Below are 24,614 nucleotides of genomic sequence, written 5' to 3'. Positions count from 1 at the left end.
ATTTCTGCTGGACCCAGAAGAAGACAGCCCGGCTCAGCGCATTTGCCCTACCAAGCGCACGCCCGTGTTTCCTGTACAGAAGAATGGTTGCTGGATAGATACAGCACATTAGAGTGCTATGAAAACGAGTGCCGGAGAAGGAACTTCAGGCTCCTGGCCTTTCTTGGACAAGGACTGCTACGCTGTAAACAAACTAGTGATCCGTTTTAAGGTGGTTCTCTGAGGATCCGGAAGATTCCCCAGGGGGAGCGAGCTGAAGAGGGCCTCAAAATGGGGGCGTGAAAGAATTTGCTTGCCATAACCCCTTAACCCTAATTTTTTTTCTGTACACATTAAGTATGAATTTGCATGCCTCATGCCTTCTGTAATTGGTGGTTAATAATCGAAAAACAAATTACATAAAAAAAAGGCTAAGGGAATTAAAAAAAAATCTAGCCTCACTGAAGGTGCACTATCTAGCCAGCTATTTGTATCTACCTTAGCAGATTCTTTTCTGGGCGCTAAAGGGGCGGAGCCAGCGGACTTATGTAGTACCGACGACAGTCTATCTGCCCTCTCATCTCTCGCGGTCTGACCGTCTGGGTGAGAAAAGCGTGTGCAGGTAGAGAATGGGGGGTCTCAATGGGGAGTTCGGAGCGGTTCGGCGTCTCTTGACTACATTGTACTCGCGAGTTATGGGGCTCGCAGATTTCTTGCTCAGTTTGGGGAATAGTCGTCCGTTATTGGAGGGCAGTGACTCGCCGACTTACCAGCGATTTGTTTCTGAGTTAGTGCTGTGCATACCTCATAGCGCAAAGGCGCTGCTCCAGCCTATCAGCTTCCAACAGGTAATCTTTTAAGTAAATCACGCTCGTTGGTTTTACTTATATTTACTGAATTTGAGTGCGTTAAGTTAACTAATTCTAAACCTAACTTTAACAAATTATCACGTTCTTCCTGTGGACAGACACAGGTCGCTGATGGTCTGGGAGAATTATGTAGAAGATTATGCGAGGCCATAAGTAGAGACTCATTATGAAGCCTCATCCTACTTTCTGCTGCCGCCTTTTCAGTCTGTAAGATGATTTTGACACACAGTGCACCTTATTTAATGTAATCTCTTTCACTCGTTCTTAAGTCAGAACCGTGTGAGGCCACTTTTGACTTAACCTCGTGGGCTGCTAGACCGGGACCCCTTTGTAGTTCCCGTTTCAGAAAGAAGTTGGTAGGAGAAGAAAAAGCAGCAGCTTTTGAATTTAGCCTTTCTTGCTGGTAGGAGACTAGAGTCAAGGGGACGGGAGACCACGTGCCGATCGCCTGCCCACACGCCCACCGCACGCACGCGCCTGCCCGCACCCACGTTTGTCCAGAAATCCGGACAAACGTGGGCGGGGGCAAAATCCGCCGGACGCCCCGGACATGCCCTCAAAAAGAGGACATGTCCGGGGAAATCCGGACGTATGGTAACCCTAAAGGAATCTTTAATCTGCGATATAGAACGGTACAGAGATAATACCGTATTTTCGTGTATACCTGGTTATACGTAATCCCAGTTATCTACTACTACTACTTATCATTTCTATAGCGCTACTAGACGTACGCAGCGCTGTATAGTTGAACATGAAGAGACAGTCCCTGCTCGACAGAGCTTACAAACTAATTAGGACAGACAAACGAGATAAGGGAATATTAAAGTGAGGATGATAAAATAAGGGTTCCGAACAAGTGAACAAGGGTTAGGAGTTAAAAGCAGCACCAACAAGGTGGGTTTTTAGCTTAGATTTGAAGACGGCCAGAGATGGAGCTTGATGTACGGGCTCAGGAAATCTATTCCAGGCGTATGGTGCAGCAAGATAAAAGGAACGGAGTCTGGAGTTAGCAGTGGAGGAGAAAGGTGCAGATAAGAGATTTACCCAGTGAACAGAGTTCCCAGGGAGGAATGTAGGGAGAGATGAGTGGAGAGATACTGAGGAGCTGCAGAGTGAATGCACTTATAGGTCAATAAGAGGAGTTTGAACTGTATGCAGAAACGGATAGGAAGCCAGTGAAGTGACTTGAGGAGAGGGCTAATATGAGCATAACGACACTGGCGGAATATTAGTGCAGCAGAATTTTGAACAGATTGAAGAGGAGAGAGATGGCTAAGTGGGAGACCTGTGAGAAGCAAGAGAGAGACGGCTAAGTGGGAGACCTGTGAGAAGCAAGTTGCAATAGTCTAAGTAAGAGGTGATAAGAGTGTGGATAAGGGTTCTGGTAGTGTGCTCAGAAAGGAAACGGCGAAGTCTGGTGATATTATAGAGAAAAAAATGACAGGTTTTGGCAGTCTGCTGAATATGTGCAGAGAAGGAGAGGGAGGAGTTGAACATGACCCCAAAGTTACGAGCTGATGAGACAGGAAGGATGAGAGTGTTATCCACAGAAATAGAGAATGGGGGAGGAGGAGAGGTTGGTTTAGGGGGAAAGATAAGAAGCTGTCTTGGTCATGTTTGGTTTCAGATGGTGCCGAGACATCCAAGCAGCAATGTCAGACAGGCAGGCTGATAATTTGGCCTGGATTTCGTATGAAGATTTCTTGTGTGGAGAGGTAGATCTGGGAGTCATCAGTGTAAAGCCATTGTAAGCCAAATTGAGCCTGCAAATATGTGGGAAATGTGGGATACAAATGCAATAAATAAATAAAAATGTTGTATCCCACATTTTCTCACCTCTTTGCAGGCTCAATGTGGCTTACAATACATCATGAATGGTGGAGAAGTATAAGAAATAAACATTAGTATTACTGAGGATTTTGGGTAACATGATAGTGAACAAGCATGATATTAGATAGCAAGCAAATGTTATGAGACATTTCTGTGGAGGGGTTCGCAAATGCAATAAATAAATAGATGCTCTTCTTCAGCCGTGGCCGGAGTCGGAGTAGCTTTGTGTACCTACTGTGCCCTCTAGTAGGATGAGATCTTCAGAGCCCTTCATCGTAGGGGGTGGTCATTCAGTTTGCTGTGGATTGGCCCAGGAGGCTGGGGTATGTGGGCTTGATTAGTTGTCTGGTAGACAAATTGTTTGCCTTCCTCTGAGTCGCTGACTCCTCTGTCAGGGTCCTATTTGTATGGAGGATCCCTCCTGCTTTGGTCTTACAGCCTAGTTCTTGAGAGGCCGTAATAGAAAAGGAAAGGATATGCTGACGACATCGTTGCAGCTTTACGTTTGGCAAGAAAATGTTCAACTTTAGCCATGTATGGTTGTGTCTGGTGAGTTTGAAGCATGGTGCTCCAAACGGGCATGGTCTCTGTTTCTGGCATTTTTGTCACACATTAGTCGTCTTACAGGATGTTTACAACTCTCTAAGGTTTGTGGCAGCTTTTCCTGTTATCAGGGTTGGATTCCGGATTCCTCATTCACGTCTCATTCAGATGTGGTTCATTTCTTGAAAGGGGCTGGTTGTCTTAGGCCTCCTCTTTGTTGTCCTAGTGCCGAGTGGAGCCTTAGCATGGTTCTGCAGGCTCTTAAAAAAAAAAAACCCAACCCTCTCTTTTGACCCTCTGAAACAGGCTACTTTGAAAGATCTTTCTCACAAATCTTTCCTAGTAGCTGGTGCCTCAGCTTGGGGAGTTTGAGTTACAGGCGTTGTTGGGCAGAAATCCGTTCCTTCCTTTCTCAGATTCAGGAATGACTATTTGTAACTTTCCTTATTGTCTTCCGAGAGTGGTTTCAGCTTTTCATCTTAGCCAACCTCTTTTTCTGCTCTCTTTTAAGGAAGAGGATTGCAAGATGGATTTTCGATTGGTCTATTTCTCTGATGTTCATCGGGTTCTTCTCTGTTATATGCAAGCTATCAATGTTCTCAGGTGGTCCGATTATCTTTGTTCTTTTTTTGGGCCTGAATCAGGGTCCTGTAGCATTTTAGATGACTATTTCTTGCCAGATTAAGGAGGCTATTGTCACGACTGGTTAGTCAGCTTCAGAGGTGGCTCCAGTCTGTATTTTCTGTTCGGGGTCTGCCCCTACCTTAGCTAAACCCCAACTGATTACTGTCAGGACACCCACGTTCTTCGGTTTTATGTTTCTTATCCTAATAAAAACAAATAATACTCAAAGTATATAAAATCTGAAATATAGAAAAGAAATAGTAGACGGAGACTTTTCTATTTCTATGTTGGCTTCCCTTCATAGGAACAAAAAATGTCCCGCCTCTGCATAGATTTCCCTTATATTTATACAATAGACTTGGCAAGTGTTATACAATAATCATGAAACTAATTACCATCTTAGTACATTACACCAACGAATCCACTTTCTTAACCCCACATATCTGACTTCTAGCCTATCAATTATTGATTCATAATCCTAATTACTAAAATGGTAGGTTACATCCCCTAAGTCACACAATCATGCCATCTTCACCTCCTTCTGACCTCCTGTGACTTAGCAAACTGTCTAAAAAAAGATCTTTCCAGCTTCTATAAAGATTATATTCTTTTTCATAGTGAATCAATATTATAAAGTAATATCATGTAAAGTATAGGCCTAAGTGTAGTAGTATTCTCATAAAAAAGAACTTCACCTAAATGAATATACTCCAGTTTCATTTCTTGCAGACATATAATAGAGTCAGTAAATTGCTTGTATAGTGTCATGACCTCTTACTCAAGCCTTATCAGCAGAAATATATAGATGCACATTTTTCTTTCATAATCTGTTTTCTCTCTCCTGTCAAGCAAACCACCTGCATCCTGTTGCCAAAGATCCCACTTCCGTTTTCCTTTTCCATGACTGCCCAATTTGTCACACTTTGATGCGTAAACATGACTGGATAAGAGAAATGTGGGATCCTGTAGATATTTTAGGTTATCGCATAATTGCATCCTGCAGCCTTCATGTTCACCGCCGCTGCCTTGATTTTCTCTCCTCACATGCTATTCTTGACCCATTACAATCTGGTTTTCGCCCTCTCCACTCAACCGAAACTGCGCTTACTAAAGTCTCCAATGACCTATTACTGGCTAAATCCAGAGGTCAATATTCCATCCTCATTCTTCTTGATCTTTCCGCTGCTTTTGACACTGTCGATCACAGCATACTTCTCGATACCCTGTCCTCACTTGGATTCCAGGGCTCTGTCCTTTCCTGGTTCTCTTCCTACCTCTCCCTCCGCACCTTTAGTGTTCACTCTGGTGGATCCTCTTCTACTTCTATCCCTCTGCCTGTCGGCGTACCCCAGGGTTCTGTTCTTGGTCCCCTCCTCTTTTCTATCTACACTTCTTCTCTTGGTTCATTAATCTCATCCCATGGCTTTTCCTACCACCTCTATGCTGATGACTCCCAAATCTACCTTTCTACCCCTGATATCTCACCTTGCATCCAAACCAAAGTTTCAGCGTGCTTGTCTGACATTGCTGCCTGGATGTCTCAACGCCACCTGAAATTAAATATGACCAAAACCGAGCTTCTCATTTTCCCCCCCAAACCCACCTCCCCGCTCCCCCCATTTTCTATTTCTGTTGATGGCTCTCTCATTCTCCCTGTCTCCTCAGCTCGAAACCTTGGGGTCATCTTTGACTCTTCTCTCTCCTTCTCTGCTCATATCCAGCAGACCGCCAAGACCTGTCGTTTCTTTCTTTACAACATCCGTAAAATCCGCCCCTTTCTTTCCGAGCACTCTACCAAAACCCTCATCCACACCCTTGTCACCTCTCGTTTAGACTACTGCAATCTGCTTCTTGCTGGCCTCCCACTTAGTCACCTCTCCCCTCTCCAGTCAGTTCAAAACTCTGCTGCCCGTCTCATCTTCCGCCAGGGTCGCTTTACTCATACTACCCCTCTCCTCAAGACCCTTCACTGGCTCCCTATCCGTTTTCGCATCCTGTTCAAACTTCTTCTACTAACCTATAAATGTACTCACTCTGCTGCTCCCCAGTATCTCTCCACACTCGTCCTTCCCTACACCCCTTCCCGTGCACTCCGCTCCATGGATAAATCCTTCTTATCTGTTCCCTTCTCCACTACTGCCAACTCCAGACTTCGCGCCTTCTGTCTCGCTGCACCCTACGCCTGGAATAAACTTCCTGAGCCCCTACGTCTTGCCCCATCCTTGGCCACCTTTAAATCTAGACTGAAAACCCACCTCTTTGACATTGCTTTTGACTCGTAACCACTTGTAACCACTCGCCTCCACCTACCCCCTCCTCTCTTCCTTCCCGTTCACATTAATTGATTTGATTTGCTTACTTTATTTATTTTTTGTCTATTAGATTGTAAGCTCTTTGAGCAGGGACTGTCTTTCTTCTATGTTTGTACAGCGCTGCGTATGCCTTGTAGCGCTATAGAAATGCTAAATAGTAGTAGTAGTAGTAGCCTTGCAAGCCTGGGCTTGAAAACAGCAAACAGAATGATTAGAGAGGAGAATAATTATATGGGAAAAATTATGGGTGGAAAATAAATCTTACAGGTCCCTTTAGGGTTTGAGCCCCCCAACAGCTTCCCACATTTCCTTGCATTGTTGCCTCTGCTACCACTTCTGTGTTTGAAGCCTCACTCTGGTATTCTGTGTGTTTGAAGTCTCTTTCCTGTAGTCTTGACATCATCAGTGAAGGTGAGGACATTCATTCAGGGCCTTTGCAAAGGTTTGTCGGAGTGCTTGTGTAGCATTCCTAGTCAGTGTGGTTGTGTGCACTTCTGTTTGTCCTGTTTGTCTGTCCTAATTAGATTGTAAGCTCTGTCGAGCAGGGACTGTCTCTTCATGTTCAAGTGTACAGCGCTGCTTACGTCTGGTAGCGCTTTAGAAATAAGTAGTAGTAATAGTAGTGCTTAGTTTCCTAGCTTGTGTGCTGGTGTGGGGTCTTCTTCCTAGTTTCTTTTGTTAGTATGCCTGTGTGGCGCTTCTCCTTTGGTTGTTCTGTTTGTGTGCTAGGGTTAGCACGTTTGTCTTGGTTATTGTCTGTCTGTTCTATTATTTGATTCTGAGTGGCTGTGTGGCACAGCCTTGTTCTGTGTGGCTTCCCTTTACCCTTGTGGCTGTGTGTCCCAGCCTTGTGTTCTCCCTATTCTGCCTTGCCCTGTGCTCTGCCTAGTCTGCCTTTCCTAGAGTTCTGCCTAGTCTGGTTCTGTCTGTGCCATTGTGCGTGGGTTCCAGTTCGGCCTTGCGGCCCATTTGAGTGCTCTTCCTCTAGCTTTACTTGCCTTTGCTCTTGTGTACCCTGTTCTTGCCAGTGTGCTTCTAGTCTGTTCTATCCCTGCCTAGTCAAGCTCAGTTCCTGTGTACCCCGTTCCTGTCTATGTGCTTATCACACTTTGTCTGTTCCAGTCCTGCCTGTTTAGTCCAGTCCTGGTTGGAAGGTTCGCCTGCTGCTGCTGTTAGTTGGCAGCAGCCCAAGAGCTCACATTTTCCCCTGAGTCCATGACAGCTATTGTCTCTGCATACCTTCTTTCCCGCAAGCAGCTAGGCCTCTAGCGACTTCTTGGGCAGAACCATAAGGTAATTATTTTTTTCCCCTCAAAGGCATATGTAAAGCATCTACTAGGTCCTCATTGCATACAGTTTCCAAGCATTATAATAAGTAACCAAGACAATCTCTCGAAATTACAACAAATATAAAATTTACAGTAAAATTACATAAACATGAAAACAAAAATCAACATAAGAATCTTTTAAAAAGTCATCTGTACTTGTTTTCTAAATAGCATGTAGTTATACAAATAATCTAAATTTAGACTCAAATCCTTCCAAACTCTAGGGGCTTGGTAGGCCAATAATTGGGCATACACACTAAATCGTTTTAATCATTTAGGGCAGAGTTTCCCATGTCCAGTCCTAGAGTACCCCTTGCCAGTAAGGTTTTCAGGATATCCACAATGAATATGCATGAACTTGATTTGCATACACTGCCTCCATTATATGCAAATCTATTTCATGTATATTTATTGTGGAAATCCTGAAAACTTGACTGGCAAGGGGTGCTCCAGGACTGGACTTGGGAAACACTGCTTTAGGGGAAGGAAATGCAAAAGGAGAATTGTTAGATCTTCTCAACTTCTTATTAGAGCTGAATTCCACATGTGAAATCATATAACTTGGACTTTCTCCGAATTTTAAACATACAGGTTAATTTGAATAAAACCCTTGCCTCTATTGATAATCAATGCAATTCTATATATAAATGAGGTTTTTTTAAATGAAAAAGTTAAGGGGGTCTTTTACTAAAGTTTAGTTCGAGTTACCTGCAGCAGGGCCCATAGAAATAAAGTGGGCCCAAAAAGTTAAGGGGGTCTTTTACTAAAGTTTAGTTCGAGTTACCTGCAGCAGGGCCCATAGAAATAAAGTGGGCCCTGCTGCAGATAACGCAAGCAAAGTTTTAGTTAAAAGACCCCCTAAATGCACTGCTGTGTTTTGGACAGATTATTTACGTAATTGATTTTTAGGAGCTTCCAACCAAGGTTGCAGTTGTCCAATTTCGACAAAACCAGTGATAGTACAATGTACTATCTCAAAATAATTTCCTTATTCGCCTTAACTTTCTAATCGAGGAAAAAAACTTTTTATCAGCATTGAGATATGAGACTTGAATAACAAAGTTTGTTCTAAATACATTCCCAATAACTTGTAGTTTGCAAAGAGTAATGCAGATTACCAATTGTAATCTGTTTCTCCAGAGGGTCTGATTTGTAATCAGGAAATGGACCAACGTGCGTCCAAAACACGCGCAGGCCACTTTTGGGCGTGCTTTAGTAAAAGGGCCCCTAATGCAAAAGTACTGGAAGATTGGAGGGTGGCCAGCGTAATACTGATTTTTAAAAAGGGTTCCAGAGGTGATCCTGGAAATTGTAGATCGGTGAACTTGGTATCGGTGCTGGTTAAAATGATAGAGACTATTCTAAAGAACAAAATTACAGAGCATGGATTAATAAGACAAAGTCAACATGGATTTAGTCAAGGGAAATCTTGCCTCACCGATCTACATTTCTTGGAAGGGGTCAAACGTGGATAAAGGTGAGCCAGTTGATACTGTATATCTGGATTTTCAAAAGGCATTTGACAAGTACCTTATGAAAGACTACAGAGGAAATTGGAAAGTCATGGGATAGGAGGTAGTGTTCTATTGTGGATTAAAAACTGGTTAAAAGAAAACAAAGAGTAGGGCTAAATGGTCAGTATTCCCAATGGAGAAGGGTAGATAGTGGGGTTCCGCTGCTTTTAACATATTTATAAATGATCTAGAGATGGGAATAACTAGTGAGGTAATTAAATTTGCTGACAAAATAAAATTATTCAAAGTTTACGAGATGGAGCAGATGATATTTAATGTCAGCAAGCTCAAAATGCATGTGGGAAAGAAGAACCTGAACTATAAACACGTGATGTAAGGTTCCCCATTGGGAGTCACTGATCAGGAAAAGGATCTAGGTGTCATCGTTGATACATTGAAACCCTCTGCTCAATGTGTAGCGGCGGCTAAGAAAGCAAATAGAATGTTAGGTATTATTAGGAAAGAAATGGAAATCAAAAATGAGGATATTTATAATGCCTTTATAGCGCTCCATGGTATGACCACTCCTCAAATATTGTGTGCAATTCTGGTCACCACATCTCAGAGGCAAGAAACTCTCTCGGGCTACACCTCCCAAATTGCAAAAAAGTGATCAAAAGAACTGTCCGCTATGCAGACTTCTTTTACCTAGGAACCAAATGGTGGAACTCCTTAGCACCCAAAATAAGAAATATATAGGAATATACTAGATTCTGCAAAATCCTCAAATCGTTCCTATTCAAACAAACCCTTGCAAAGAACAACCATATCGCAAACAAATAATTATTACCTGAATTGATTATTACTCTGTTTACCATTAACCTTCTCTTTGCTTCATGTACAATTTCTAATTCATAATAGATTTTCTAAATGTTAAACACCTATAGCTATCCCAGTACGTTTGTGGTACTGTATTGTAAAATTCAATTTTTACAACAAATTATTTTCTTATGGATTATTCTTTGCAGTGGCGTAATGAGGGCAGGCGGTGGGGACGGTGCACCTTGGTTGCACGGTGCAGGAGGGGTGTTGGAAGCAGCCGCGCGGCTGTCTGCTCCACTGGTCCTCTGCCCCAGAACAGGAAGTAACAGCAGAGGGTGCAGGGAACCAGTTTAGCCGACAGCCGCTGCTCCCAGCACCCCTGCAGGTAAGAAGAATGCACCTGGGGGGTGGGGGCTTGAAGGTGATGCGCAGGGGGGGGGGGGGGAGAACGCTGCACCTGGGGGGGGGGTTTCTCTAGGGGACGGACGGATGGATGACGCTGCACCCTGGGGGGGGGGGGGGGGGTGGGGTGCAGTGGCGATCCACCCTGAGTGGCAGCCGACCAAGGAATACCACTGATTCTTTGTGTCCTATACTGTTTATTGTAAGCTACATGGGATAATGTGGGATATAAATGTCACAAATAAATAATAAAATAAAAAAGATATAGTGGGATTAGAAAAGGTACAGAGAAGGGCGACAAAAATGATAAAGGGGATGGGATGACTTCCCAGTGAGGAAAGGCTAAAGCAGCTAGGGCTCTTAAGCTTGGAGAAAAGACAGCTGAGGAGAGATGTGATAGAGGTCTATAAAATGAGTGGAGTGAAATGGGTATGTTTACTCTTTCCAAAAATACTAGGACTAGGGGGAATGCAATGAAGCTACAAAGTAGTAATTTTAAAAGAAATTGGAGAAACTACTTCTTCACTTAATGTGTAATTAAACTCTGGAATTTGTTGCTAGAGAATGTTGTAAAAGCAGTTAGCTCAGTGGGGTTTAAAAAAGGTTTGGATAACTTCCTAAAAGAAAAGTCCATGGCCTTGGAGAAAAGTCACTGTTTATTTCTAGGATAAGCACCATAAAATGTAGTCTTCTGTTTTGGAATCTTGCCAGGTACTTGTGACCTGAGTTGCCTACTGTTGGAAACAGGATACTAGGCTTGATGGACCTTTGGTCTGTCCCAGTATGGCAAACGCTTATGTTCTTATATTTATATCAGAAATATGTATTCCATTTTTTTTGTTAAATTTTTACATAAGACAAGTCTAACAAACTTGTAAAGAAAGTTCAGTTAATTACAACTAAATTTAATTGAACTAAGTTCTAGGAAAATAAAAACGAAAAGAAAAAAAAATATTAACCTCGCATAAGTCCACAAGTGGAGTTTGTTGGAAATACAGGAAAATAATTGAACACTATTTATCAGTTGTGCTCAAATTCGCATTCAAATAAACAAAGGTTGTTACTCTACTATATTAATTTTAGATGTTATAAAAGAAGAGAGTTGGATAGGATCATAATATACATATTTCATTGACTGGTATGTGACCAAACATTTACATGGGTACTTAAGGAAAAAATTAGCTCCAATTTTCAGTGTCTATTTGATCTGAAGAAATTTCTGTCGTCATTTTTGCGTTTCCCTCGAAACATCTGGATATACTCAAATTTTTAATCCTTTGAAGATTTTATTCTTATTTTTAAAAAACATCTTTAATATCCGTATCTTATCTGGTGTTAAAGCTACAGTAGCCACCAAAGTAGTTGCCGTTATTTGATTTATATCAGATGTTTCCAACAAGGCTGTAACATTTAACTCTTGATTATCCTGAGTGTTCTGTTTCTGTTGCTCCATTTTCTTCACGGGAAGGTAAAAAACCTGTGAGAATGGGGGGATATTCTCTTCCCCTATTTCCAAAACTTCTTTAAAGTAATTTTTTAACATCTCTCGAGGAGAGATCAAGGGTTGTTGTGGAAAATTTATAAAACGCAAATTATTGCTCCTTGAGCAATTTTCCAAGATCTCTGTCTTTCTCCTAAGATTAGTTAAGTCTTTAAGCATAGTCATTTGAATTGACTGCACATGTTGCAAATCTTTCTCCTGCTTATTAACTTGTATCTTCATTGATTTCAAATCATTTTCTATCTCATTTACTTTCCCGTTCATTATCACTGTATCTTCATTGATTTCAAATCATTTTCTATCTCATTTACTTTCCCGTTCATTATCACTATATCTTCATTGATTTCAAATCATTTTCTATCTTCATTGATTTCAAATCATTTTCTATCTTCATTGATTTCAAATCATTTTCTATCTTCATTGATTTCAAATCATTTTCTATCTCATTTACTTTCCCGTTCATTATCACTATATCTTCATTGATTTTCTTTATCTGAGGACATAATGCCTTCCCTAAGCCAGCTATTAACAACCATAAATTGTCTAGAGTCACTTCTGGAGGTTTTTTAAAGAAATTTGTAAATGAAATGTTCACTACCTCAGTCTGTTGAACAGTTTTCGCTTTGTCAGCCAACTCTCTTATCTCTTCCACTAAAATCTCTGCCAATTGTGCAGTTGAATTGGGAGTTGGAGAACTTCCCAATTCCTCCATTAAGATTGAATCTGCTTCCCGTCTTGCTTCACTTGACAACACTTCGGTATTCAGGTTTGCAAGCGCTGGCATCGGAGAACCGCTTCCACATGGCTGTGGAGGAGGAATTCTGTCGTCGGGGCTTAATGAAACTTCCAGCCCAAATTTCTGCCGTGGGTCTCCAACCACCCTAGGCTGAGTAAGCAGGCCGCTCACCGACGTTAATGAATCTGGAGTTCTCTGTAAATATAAATCCATCAGACCTGAAGCAGTTGGGGATCTAAGCTGCTGGGAAGCTGCATTTTTACCCCTTCGGCATAGAGGGAAAAGAAATAAAAAATCAGCGGAAAATCACAGGAGCTCTATCGCACGTCCGATTCATTCAGCAGCCATCTTCAGAAACATCTATTCCAATTTGTTTAGAATACCATGGCTTTCCCTTTCTATTTATCATTTTTTATAGTCACTAATAGCCTGTCTCCATTCCTGTCTTATCTCTACATTAGCTGTCTTTATCCATTTCTGCTCTATTTGTCTACTTTTCTGTTTCTGCAAGGGTAACTCTGAACCAAACCATTCATTATTCTTTAGCACAATTTTAGTTTTCCAAAATAGAGGAAGATTGTTCAAAATTTTGCTACATCCCTCAAGTCTCTGGATTCATTTGCTGCAGGTTCTAAGGAAGGGGGAATTGACATACCTGATAATTTTCTTTCCTTTAACCGCAGCAGATAATTCAGAAACCCACCCTTCTTCAGTGCTATGTTCACATGGTTTGTTCATTTCTCTGTTTAGGGTAATGGCTCATTTTGATGTTTTCTACTATTTATTCTTCTCCTCCTCTGTGAGGAAGGGGATCTATTATTCCTTTTTATTCCTTCTGCTTTGTTATGAGAAATACTGACTAACCAAGGAGCATACCTTCTTATAAGTCAGAGTTCAGTGCTCTCTATCTCCACCTGCTGGTAGATGGTCACAACCAACAAATCTCTGGATTCATATGTTTTAGTTAAAGAAAAGAAAATTATCAGGTAAGTCATGATTTCTCCATAGCATTGGTAGAAGGTCACTTAGGGTATCAATCAGATATAAAACCCCAATTTCCTCTTACAAATCTAGTGCTGAATATACTTTAGGGAGCACCCTTTCAGCCTCTGAGATTGGCTTTGATTTAAGGATCATACCCTGAAGACTTTGTTTTTTTGGTGGTACTTTTATTGACCAGGAGGGTGTTGTAGTCTCAGGCCTTGTTTGGCAATCTGCTCTCCTCAGAGGATTTGTTGACTATTTGCACTGTTCCTGCCTTTCTTCTCAAGGTAATCTCCTCCTTTCATGTGATCAGGATGTGTGTTTGCCCTGCTTTGTGGATCGTGGTCAGACTCGACAGCGAAGGGGCTCTATAAGCTGGGTATCCCTAGAGTTCTGTTCAGATATTTGCTGGAGACAAACAAGTTCCAGCTTTTGGATCATCTTTGTCCGTTTCCCAGGTCCTCGCAGAGGCCAGGTAGCGTCCAAAGTGGAGTCCAAGGCCTTGATTGTGTGTTGCTTCAAGGTGGCTATTGAAACAGCCTACATTTGCAGAAGCAAGAGAATACCCCATTGGGTTGAGGGCACGTTTGACTTGGCTCAAGTGACCTGGGCTGAGACCTGAGGATTTTTGCTGCACGATGACATGGTCACCACTTCATTCCTTTACTAGTCATTAATGACTGGATGTTCTGTCTAGAGTCCGTTCAGACTTTGGCAGAGCTGCCATTCAGGGAGCCTGGTAGCTTCCCCTGTTCAGGAAGTTGTGCTTGTTATATCTCAGTAGTTCAAAATGGTACAGCCAGGATGCTAAGGAAGGTGAAATTGTCATATCTATTAATTTCCTTTCCTTTAGTCTGGCTGTATCATTTTAGTCCCTCCCTTGGAAGACTTGGATTGTTGGAATTCATTATTGTTCTCTGCAGTGACGTAAAAAAAAAAAACCAAGGGGGGGGGGGGGGGGAAGAAGAATTTTTTGTTTTGCAATCTGTTTACACCTGCAGTGGTTGATTGGGCATGGGTCTGGTTTAAGGGATCTGCTGCTGCTTTGGCAGAGTCATACTGGACTTTTCAACTGAGCACCAATCCCTTATACTGGTGATATCATTGGAAAAGTCAGTTCTCTACCTCCATCTGCTAACAGACAGGGGATAACAACCCAGTAGTTCAGAATGATAACAGCCAGACTATAGGAAAGGAAATTGAAGTGAATTTCAGTTATACTTTGTTAGTTAACTGGAAAAGAAAAGGTAGACTGAAGTCTGTTTGTGTACATAAGTAATGCCACACTGGGAAAAGACCAAAGGTCCATCGAGCCCAGCATCCTGTCCACGACAGCGGCCAATCGAGGCCAAGGGCACCTGGCGAGCTTCCCAAACGTACAAACATTCTATACATGTTATAGTGGATTTTTCCCAAGTCCATTTAGTAGTGGATTATGGACTCCTTTAGGAAACCGTCTAACCCCTTTTTAAACTCTGCTAAGCTAACTGCCTTCACCATGTTCTTCAGCAACGAATTCCAGAGTTTAACTACGCATTGGGTGAAGAAAACATTTCTCTGATTTGTTTTAAATTTACTACACTGTAGTTTCATCGCATGCTCCCTAGTCCTAGTATTTTTGGAAAGCGTGAACAGACGCTTCACATCCACCTGTTCTACTCCACTCAGTATTTTATATACCTCTATCATCTCCCCTCAACCATCTCTTCTCCAAGCTGGAAAGCCCTAGCCTCCTTAGTCTTTCTTCATAGGGAAGTCGTCCCATCCCTGCTATCATTTTTAGTCGCCCTTCGCTGCACCTTTTCCAGTTCTACTATATCGTTCTTGAGATGCGGCGACCAGAATTGAACACAGTACTCAAGGTGCGGTTGCACCATGGAGCAATACAACTGCATTATAATATTCTCACACCTGTTTTCCATACCTTTCCTAATAATACCCAACATTCTATTCGCTTTCCTAGCCACAGCAGCACACTGTGCAGAAGGTTTCAGTGTATTATCGACTCCCAGATCCCTTGGTCCGTAACTCCTAACGTGGAACCTTGCATGATGTAGCTATAATTTGGGTTCTTTTTTCCCACGTGCATCACCTTGCACTTCCTCACATTAAACATCATCTGCCATTTAGCCGCCCAGTCTCCCAGTCTCGTAAGGTCCTTCTGTAATTTTTCACAATCCTGTCGCGAGTTAACGACTTTGAATAACTTTGTGTCATCAGCAAATTTAATTACCTCGCTAGTTACTCCCATCTCTAAATTATTTATAAATATGTTAAAAAGCAGCTGTCCTAGCACAGACCCCTGAGGAACCCCCCTTACTACCCTTCTGCATTGTGAATACTGCCCATTTAACCCCACTCTCTGTTTCCTATCCTTCAACCAGTTTTTAATCCACAATAGGACATTTCCTCCTATCCCATGACCCTCCAATTTCCTCTGTAGCCTTTCATGAGGTACCTTGTCAAACGCCTTTTAAAAATCCAGATACACAATATGAACCAGCTCCCCTTTGCCCACGTTTGTTTACTCCTTCAAAGAATTGAAGTAAATTGGTCAGGCAAGATTTCCCCACACAAAAGCCGTGCTGACTTGGAGGCATATTTTCAAAGCACTTAGCCTTCCAAAGTTCCATAGAAACCTATGGAACTCTGGAAGGCTAAGTGCTTTGAAAATTTGCCTCTTGGTCTCAGTAATCCATGTCCTTGGATGTGCTCTGTAATTTTGTTTTTGATAATAGCCTCTACCATTTTCCCTGGCACCGACGTCAGACTCACCGGTCTATAATTTCCCAGATCTCCCCTGGAACCTTTTTTAAAAATCGGCGTTACATTGGCCACCCTCCAATCTTCCGGTACCACACTCTATTTTAAGGATAAATTGCATATCACTAACAGTAGCTCAGCAAGCTCATTTTTCAGTTCTATCAGTACTCTAGGATGAATACCATCCGGTCCAGGAGATTTGCTACTCTTCAGTTTGCCGAACTGCCCCATTACGTCCTCCAGGTTTACAGTGAAGTCAGTAAGTTTCTCCGACTCGTCAGCTTGAAATACCATTTCCGACACCGGTATCCCACCCAAATCGTCCTTGGTGAAGACCGAAGCAAAGAATTCATTCAATCTCTCCGCTAAGTCTTTATCTTCCTTGATCACCTCTTATACCCCTCGGTTATCCAGCAGCCCAACCGATTCTTTTGCCAGCTTCCTGCTTTTAATATACCGAAAAACTTTTTGCTATGTTTTTTTTGCCTCTAATGCTATCTTTTTTTGTAATCCCTCTTGGCCTTTTTTATCTGCACCTTGCATTTGCTTTGACACTCCTTATGCTGCTGCTTGTTATTTTCAGAAAGTTTTCTTCTTTCATTTTCTGAAGGTGTTTCTTTTAGCCCTAATAGCTTCCTTCACCTCACTTTTCAACCACGCCGGCTGTCTTTTGGACTTCCTTCTTTCTTTTCTAATTCGCGGAATATGTTTAGCCTGGGCCTCCAGGGTGGTATTTTTGAACAGCGTCCATGCCTGTTGTACAGTTTTTACCCTCTTAGTTGCCCCCCTAAGTTTTTTTTTTTTTTTTTTAACCGTTCTTCTCATTTTATCATAGTCTCCTTTTTTTAACGGTAAACGCTAACGTATTTGACTTCCTGTGTATAGATACTTCAAGGTTGATATCAAAACTGAAAAACAGGGTGGGGTTCACACTTTCCACAGCAATCGAACACAACAGAAAAAAAGGGGGTGGAGAGGGCCCAATGTCAAGAGATCAGTCACCACACTCAAGGGTAAGATGCTCCAGAAAAGCCTTTATTGGGACCCAACACGGTCCATGTTTCGGCTGCATCAGCCTTCTTCAGGGGTCTACAGCCGAAACACGGACCATGTTGAGCCCCAATAAAGGCTTTTCTGGAGCATCTTACCCTTGAGTGTGGTGACTGATCTCTTGACATTGGGCCCTCTCCACCCCCTTTTTTTCTGATATCAAAACTGATCATATTATGATCACTGTTATCAAGCGGCCCCAGTACCATAATGTCCCTTACCAGATCATGCGCTCCACTAAGGACCAAGTCTAGAATTTTTCCTTCTCTCGTCGGCTCCTGCACCAGCTGCTCCATAAAGCTGCCCTTGATTTCATCAAGGAATTGTACTTCTCTAGCGTGTCCCGATGTTACATTTACCCAGTCTATATTTGGATAATTGAAGTCACCCATTATTATCACATTGCCCATTTTGTTCGCGTCTCTGATTTCTTTTATCATTTCTGCGTCTACCTGCTCATCCTGGTGAGGCGTACGGTAGTACACTCCTATCACCGTCCTTTTCCCTTTTATACATGGAATTTCAACCCACAATGATTCAAAGGTGTGATTTGTGTCCTGCTGAATTTGTAATCTATCTGAGTCAAGGCTCTTGTTAATATACAGTGCTACCCCTCCACCAGTGCAGTCCACACTATCACTATGATATACTTTGTACCCCGGTATGACAGTGTCCCACTGGTTCTCAGAGGACAAGCAGGCTTCTTGTTCTCACTGATGGGTGACGTCCACGGCAGCCCCTCCAATCGGAAACTTCACTAGCAAAGGCCTTTGCTAGTCCTCGCGCGCCCATGCGCACCGCGCATGCGCGGCCATCTTCCTGCCCGAACCGGCTCGTGTTCGTCAGTCTTCTTTTGTTCGCACTCGGGACGGTCGTGTTTTGCGCCGTTTCGCGCCCCTCAAAGTTGACCCTCGCGCGTCTTTGCGATTTTGTTAAAAGAAAAAAACAAAAAAGAGAGACCTTTCGGTTTTGTCCCTTCCCGTGTGTCTAGTTTGTTTTCCCCGACGTAAGTTTCCTTTCGCTTTCGGGGTAGGCCTATTTTGAGGCTTCGGTACGGGTTTTTTCTCTCCCTATTTTTGGTGCCCTTAGTCGCCATTACGAATTTTGATTTCGCCGGCGTGATTTTTCCGCCCATGTCATCGAAGTCTCCCAGCGGCTTCAAGAAGTGCGCCCGGGTAATCTCGCTCACTGATAGGCACGCGTCGTGTCTTCAGTGTCTGGGGGCTGGGCACCGCCCGCAGGCCTGTAGTCTTTGTGCCCTTTTACAGAAGAGGACTCAGGTAGCGAGATTGGCCCAGTGGAACGTCCTGTTCTCGGGCTCTTCGTCAACAACAGCACCGGAGTCATCGAGTGCATCGACCTCGGCATCGACTGCATCGAGGTATCGACCGTCTGCATCGTCGGTACCGAGACATCGAAAGGCTGCGTCGGCGGTACCGGGACCTCCACTGCTGCTGATGTCGTCGGATGGTGGTGCTTCGACTGGAGTGCAGGTGAGGGCTGTCCATTTCCCTGCTGGTGGCGGTGAGCCTTCGGGTGGGTCTCCCCCTACCCTGAGGGCTCCTGCGGTACAGCCCCCCCCCCCCCCCCCCCCCCGAGACCGACCTTCTTCGGCCTCGGCCCCGAGGAAGAGACGGCTGGATTCTACGTCCTCCTCGTCGGTACCGGGAAGCTCCGGTGACATGCTTCGTTTGAAAAAGTCAAAGAAGCATCGACACCGGTCTCCTTCCCGCATCGGTATCGAGAGCTCTGGGTCGCCGAGGGAGTCGGCACCCAGTAGGCATCGACACCGGGAGGACCGCTCACCCTCTGTTCAGGAGATGTCAATGCGCTTCACCTTGGACAGCCCGGAACAGCCTCGACGCCTGCATCGGCTTCCATGTCTTTCTCCACAGCCGCTCTGCACGAGAGTCTCCGGGCCGTTCTCCCAGAGATCCTGGGAGAGCTGTTGCGCCCTTCCTCTCCGGTACCGGGGGTGCTTGCGCCACCGGTACCGTCGAGTGAGGCGCTGGCTGGCCCCTTGTCTGGGGTGAGGTCTCCGACGTCGGTGCCGCTTGCGGTACCGACTGCGACCGCCTCCCAGGAAGGCTCCCCGACGACGTCTGCGGAGGGAGCTTCGCCGGTGCAGGCGAGGGAGTCTACCTCTCGACGCTCCCGCCGTGGCCATGTTTCCACAGAGTCGAACCGGGCACGGCTTCAGACACAGGTTCATGAACTTGTGTCTGATACCGATGGTGAGGCCTCGTGGGAGGAGGAGGAGGACATCAGATATTTCTCTGACGAGGAGTCTGATGGCCTTCCTTCTGATCCCACTCCCTCCCCTGAAAGGCAGCTTTCTCCTCCCGAGAGTCTGTCTTTTGCGGCCTTTGTCCGGGAGATGTCTACGGCCATCCCCTTCCCGGTGGTTGTGGAGGATGAGCCCAGGGCTGAAATGTTTGAGCTCTTGGACTATCCTTCTCCACCTAAGGAAGCGTCCACAGTACCCATGCATCATGTCCTAAAAAAGACATTGCTGGCGAACTGGACCAAGCCTTTAACTAATCCCCACATTCCCAAGAAGATCGAGTCCCAGTACCGGATCCATGGGGACCCAGAGCTGATGCGCACTCAGTTGCCTCACGACTCTGGTGTGGTGGATCTGGCCCTAAAGAAGGCTAAGGGTTCTAGGGAGCATGCTTCGGCGCCCCCGGGCAAGGACTCTAGAACCTTAGACTCCTTTGGGAGGAAGGCCTACCATTCTTCTATGCTCGTAGCCAAAATCCAGTCTTAGCAGCTCTACACGAGCATCCATATGCAGAACAATGTGCGGCAGTTGGCGGGCTTGGTGGACAAGCTCCCTCCTGAGCAAGCCAAGCCATTTCAGGAGGTGGTCAGGCAGTTGAAGGCGTGCAGAAAATTCCTGGCCAGAGGGGTATACGATACCTTTGATGTTGCGTCCAGGGCCGCTGCTCAAGGTGTGGTGATGCGCAGACTCTCATGGCTGCGTGCCTCCGACCTGGAGAATAGGATCCAGCAGCGGATTGCGGACTCCCCTTGCCGAGCGGACAATATTTTTGGAGAGAAAGTCGAACAGGTGGTAGAGCAGCTCCACCAGCGGGATACCGCTTTCGACAAGTTCTCCCGCCGGCAGCCTTCAGCATCTACCTCCTCAGGTAGACGTTTTTATGGGGGGAGGAAGACTGTTTCCTACTCTTCTGGTAAGTGTAGGTACAATCCTCCTTCTCGACAGCCTGCGGCCCAGGCTAAGCCCCAGCGCGCTCGCTCTCGTCAGCAGCGTGCGCCTCAGCAAGGCCCCATGGCTCCCCAGCAAAAGCAGGGGGCGAGCTTTTGACTGGCTCCAGCAGAGCATAGCTGACATCAACGTGTCAGTGCCGGGCGATCTGCCAGTCGGGGGGAGGTTGAAAGTTTTTCACCAAAGGTGGCCTCTCATAACCTCTGACAGTTGGGTTCTTCAAATAGTCCGGCAAGGATACACCCTCAATTTGGCCTCGAAACCTCCTAATTGCCCAATCGGGAGCTCAATCCTACAGCTTCCAGCACAAGCAGGTACTTGCAGAGGAACTCTCCGCCCTTCTCAGCGCCAATGCGGTCAAGCCCGTGCCGTCCGGGCAAGAAGGGCTGGGATTCTATTCCAGGTACTTTCTTGTGGAAAAGAAAACAGGGGGGATGCGTCCCATCCTAGACCTAAGGGCCCTGAACAAATATCTGGTCAAGGAAAAGTTCAGGATGCTTTCCCTGGGCACCCTTCTTCCCATGATTCAGGAAAACGACTGGCTATGCTCTCTGGACTTGAAGAACGCCTACACGCACATCCCGATACTGCCAGCTCACAGGCAGTATCTGCGTTTTCAGCTGGGCACACGTCACTTCCAGTACTGTGTGCTACCCTTTGGGCTCGCCTCTGCGCCCAGAGTGTTCACGAAGTGCCTGGCTGTAGTAGCAGCGGCGCTTCGCAGGCTGGGAGTACACGTGTTCCCCTATCTCGACGATTGGCTGGTGAAGAACACATCCGAGGCAGGAGCCCTGCAGTCCATGCAGATGACTATTCGCCTCCTGGAGCTACTGGGGTTTGTGATAAATTATCCAAAGTCCCATCTTCTCCCCGTACAGAGACTCGAATTCATAGGAGCTCTGCTGGATTCTCGGACGGCTCGTGCCTATCTTCCAGAGACAAGGGCCAACAACTTGTTGTCCCTCGTCTCTCGGGTGCGAGCGTCCCAGCAGATCACAGCTCGGCAGATGTTGAGATTGTTGGGCCACATGGCCTCCACAGTTCATGTGACTCCCATGGCCCGCCTTCACATGCGATCTGCTCAATGGACCCTAGCTTCCCAGTGGTTTCAGGCTGCTGTTGATCTAGAAGACGTGATCCACCTGTCCACGAGTTTTCTCAAATCCCTGTATTGGTGGACGATTTGGTCCAATTTGACTCTGGGACGTCCTTTCCAAATTCCTCAGCCACAAAAAGTGCTGACTACGGATGCGTCTCTCCTAGGGTGGGGAGCTCATGTCGATGGGCTTCACACCCAGGGAAGCTGGTCCCTCCAGGAACGCGATCTGCAGATGAATCTCCTGGAGTTACGAGCGGTCTGAAATGCTCTGAAGGCTTTCAGAGATCGGCTGTCCCACCAAATTATCCAAATTCAGACAGACAACCAGGTTGCCATGTATTACATCAACAAGCAGGGGGGCACCGGATCTCGCCCCCTGTGTCAGGAAGCCGTCAGCATGTGGCTCTGGGCTCGTCGTCACGGCATGTTGCTCCAAGCCACATATCTGGCAGGCGTAAATAACAGTCTGGCCGACAGGTTGAGCAGGATCATGCAACCTCACGAGTGGTCGCTCAACTCCAGAGTAGTGCGCCAGATCTTCCAGGTGTGGGGCACCCCCTTGGTAGATCTCTTTGCATCTCGAGCTAACCACAAAGTCCCTCAGTTCTGTTCCAGACTTCAGGCCCCCGGCAGACTGGCATCGGATGCCTTCCTCCTGGACTGGGGGGAAGGTCTGCTGTATGCTTATCCTCCCATACCTCTGGTGGGGAAGACTTTGTTGAAACTCAAGCAAGACCGAGGCACCATGATTCTGATTGCTCCGTTTTGGCCGCGTCAGATCTGGTTCCCTCTTCTTCTGGAGTTGTCCTCCGAAGAACCATGGAGATTGGAGTGTTTTCCGGCACTCATCACACAGGTCGAAGGGGCGCTTCTGCATCTCAACCTCCGGTCTCTGGCTCTCACGGCCTGGATGTTGAGAGCGTAGACTTTGCCTCTTTGGGTCTGTCAGAGGGTGTCTCCCGTATCTTGCTTGCTTCCAGGAAAGATTCCACTAAGAGGAGTTACTTCTTTTTATGGAGGAGGTTTGCCGTCTGGTGTGACAGCAAGGCCTTAGATCCTCGCTCTTGTCCAACACAGACCCTGCTTGAATACCTTCTGCACTTGTCTGAGTCTGGTCTCAAGACCAACTCTGTAAGGGTTCACCTTAGTGCAATCAGTGCATACCATTACCGTGTGGAAGGTAAGCCGATCTCAGGACAGCCTTTAGTTGTTTGCTTCATGAGAGGTTTGCTTTTGTCAAAGCCCCCTGTCAAGCCTCCTACAGTGTCATGGGATCTCAATGTCGTTCTCACCCAGCTGATGAAACCTCCTTTTGAGCCACTGAACTCCTGCCATCTGAAGTACTTGACTTGGAAGGTCATTTTCTTGGTGGCAGTTACTTCAGCTCGTAGAGTCAGTGAGCTTCAGGCCCTGGTAGCCCAGGCCCCTTACACCAAATTTCATCATAACAGAGTAGTCCTCCGCACTCACCCTAAGTTCTTGCCGAAGGTAGTGTCGGAGTTCCATCTGAACCAGTCAATTGTCTTGCCAACATTTTTTCCCCGTCCTCATTCCTGCCCTGCTGAACGTCAACTGCACACATTGGACTGCAAAAGAGCATTGGCCTTCTATCTGGAGCGGACACAGCCCAACAGACAGTCCGCCCAATTGTTTGTTTCTTTTGATCCCAACAGGAGGGGAGTGGCTGTGGGGAAACGCACCATATCCAATTGGCTAGCAGATTGCATTTCCTTCACTTACGCCCAGGCTGGGCTGGCTCTTGAGGGTCAGAGCCATGGCTGCGTCAGTGGCCCACTTGAAGTCAGCCACTATTGAAGAGATCTGCAAAGCTGCGATGTGGTCATCTGTCCACACATTCACATCTCATTCCTGCCTGCAGCAGGATACCCGACGTGACAGTCGGTTCGGGCAGTCAGTGCTTTAGAATCTGTTCGGGGTTTAGAATCCAACTCCACCCCCCTAGGCCCATGTTTTATTCTGTTCCAGGCTACACTCTCTGTTAGTTGGATAAGTTGTTAGGTCAATCTCAGTTATGTCCTTGCCATTGCGAGGCCCAATTGACCATGTTTGTTGTTTTGAGTGAGCCTGGGGGCTAGGGATACCCCATCAGTGAGAATGTTGCCCAGTTCCTAACAAATCTAAAACCCATCATGATGTCTGCACACAGTTGTTAAATGTTATGTAATGTGGTAAATTTAATGGTTATGAATCTATGGCCCACCTGACATCAGCCTTCTTGAAGGAAATTGCAAGGCTGAGAGGTGGATACAATCCACACATCTGTCATATTTTGCAGGGTCTTTTTGAGAGGTAGAACTGAAGCCAACTTCATCACCCTTAGGATTCATTTGTATTAGTTTGGTTTGCCTTTAAGGAAAATATTATCCTAAAAAATAGTGACTGAGGTGTACCCACAAAATGTGTTTTGCCTATTTTTGTGGGCTTTTCCTCTCATTTGTGTTTTAATAAACTACCAATAGGCAAGGATTCTCACTTTTGGGAACCTTGTGGGAATCCTAACCTGTTTTGTTTTTCAGCAAAGCTAAGTTAGTACTTCTAATAGCTGTTCTCTGGGGAGAGTAGGATACTAGTTCACACACACCCAGCTGCCTTCTCAGGAGGTGGTTTATAGATAAGTTCAGAGGGAGCCCACATGGTGGAAATTATGCAGGTTGACGTATACATGATTAGTAGGTATTCTGTCCTCTGACAGCCTTTCCCTGATTGTAATGTGGCTCTGGGGTGAGTGTGACACTTTTTCTGTCATTCTCACTGCAGAGTCACATGAGTGTTGCATTGTGAGGGGTGTAGTTATCAGGCAATGTGACTTCCACTATCCTGTCTGTATAGAACTGTTATATGATTAGTTATGCTGTTGTTAGGTGGCAAGCTCTGTTCCCATTGGTGGCTTTCCCCCTGCTCACTGGGTCAGTGTGTGCCCTTTTCTGTTCCCTTTAGTCTGAGGTAGGTTCCATTTGTTAGACAGGACAGGACCCTTTTCTGCGTTACCCTCTGTTAGGGTTACCATATGGCTCCAGAAAAAGGAGGACGGATTGAGCCAGCCGGGTTTTACTTCCATTGCTTTC

At 45.3% G+C, this 24,614-nt stretch overlaps 1 protein-coding gene across 1 annotated transcript in view; it reads left to right on the top strand.

Moving 5' to 3' along the window:
• Window positions 1-584: 584 nt before the first annotated feature.
• TERT (telomerase reverse transcriptase) overlaps window positions 585-24,614 on the top strand; it is a 399,618-nt gene continuing 375,588 nt past the window's right edge. The window contains 1 exon segment of the mRNA XM_030209711.1: window positions 585-827. Within this exon segment, the coding sequence (XP_030065571.1) occupies window positions 609-827 (219 nt within the window). The 5' untranslated portion in view covers window positions 585-608.

Source organism: Microcaecilia unicolor, chromosome 1 (genome assembly GCF_901765095.1).
Source record: "Microcaecilia unicolor chromosome 1, aMicUni1.1, whole genome shotgun sequence".
In the NCBI taxonomy this organism is placed as follows: Eukaryota; Metazoa; Chordata; class Amphibia; order Gymnophiona; family Siphonopidae; genus Microcaecilia; species Microcaecilia unicolor.
Note: the sequence above shows the minus strand (reverse complement) of the source record. Positions and strands in the feature narration are given on the sequence as shown.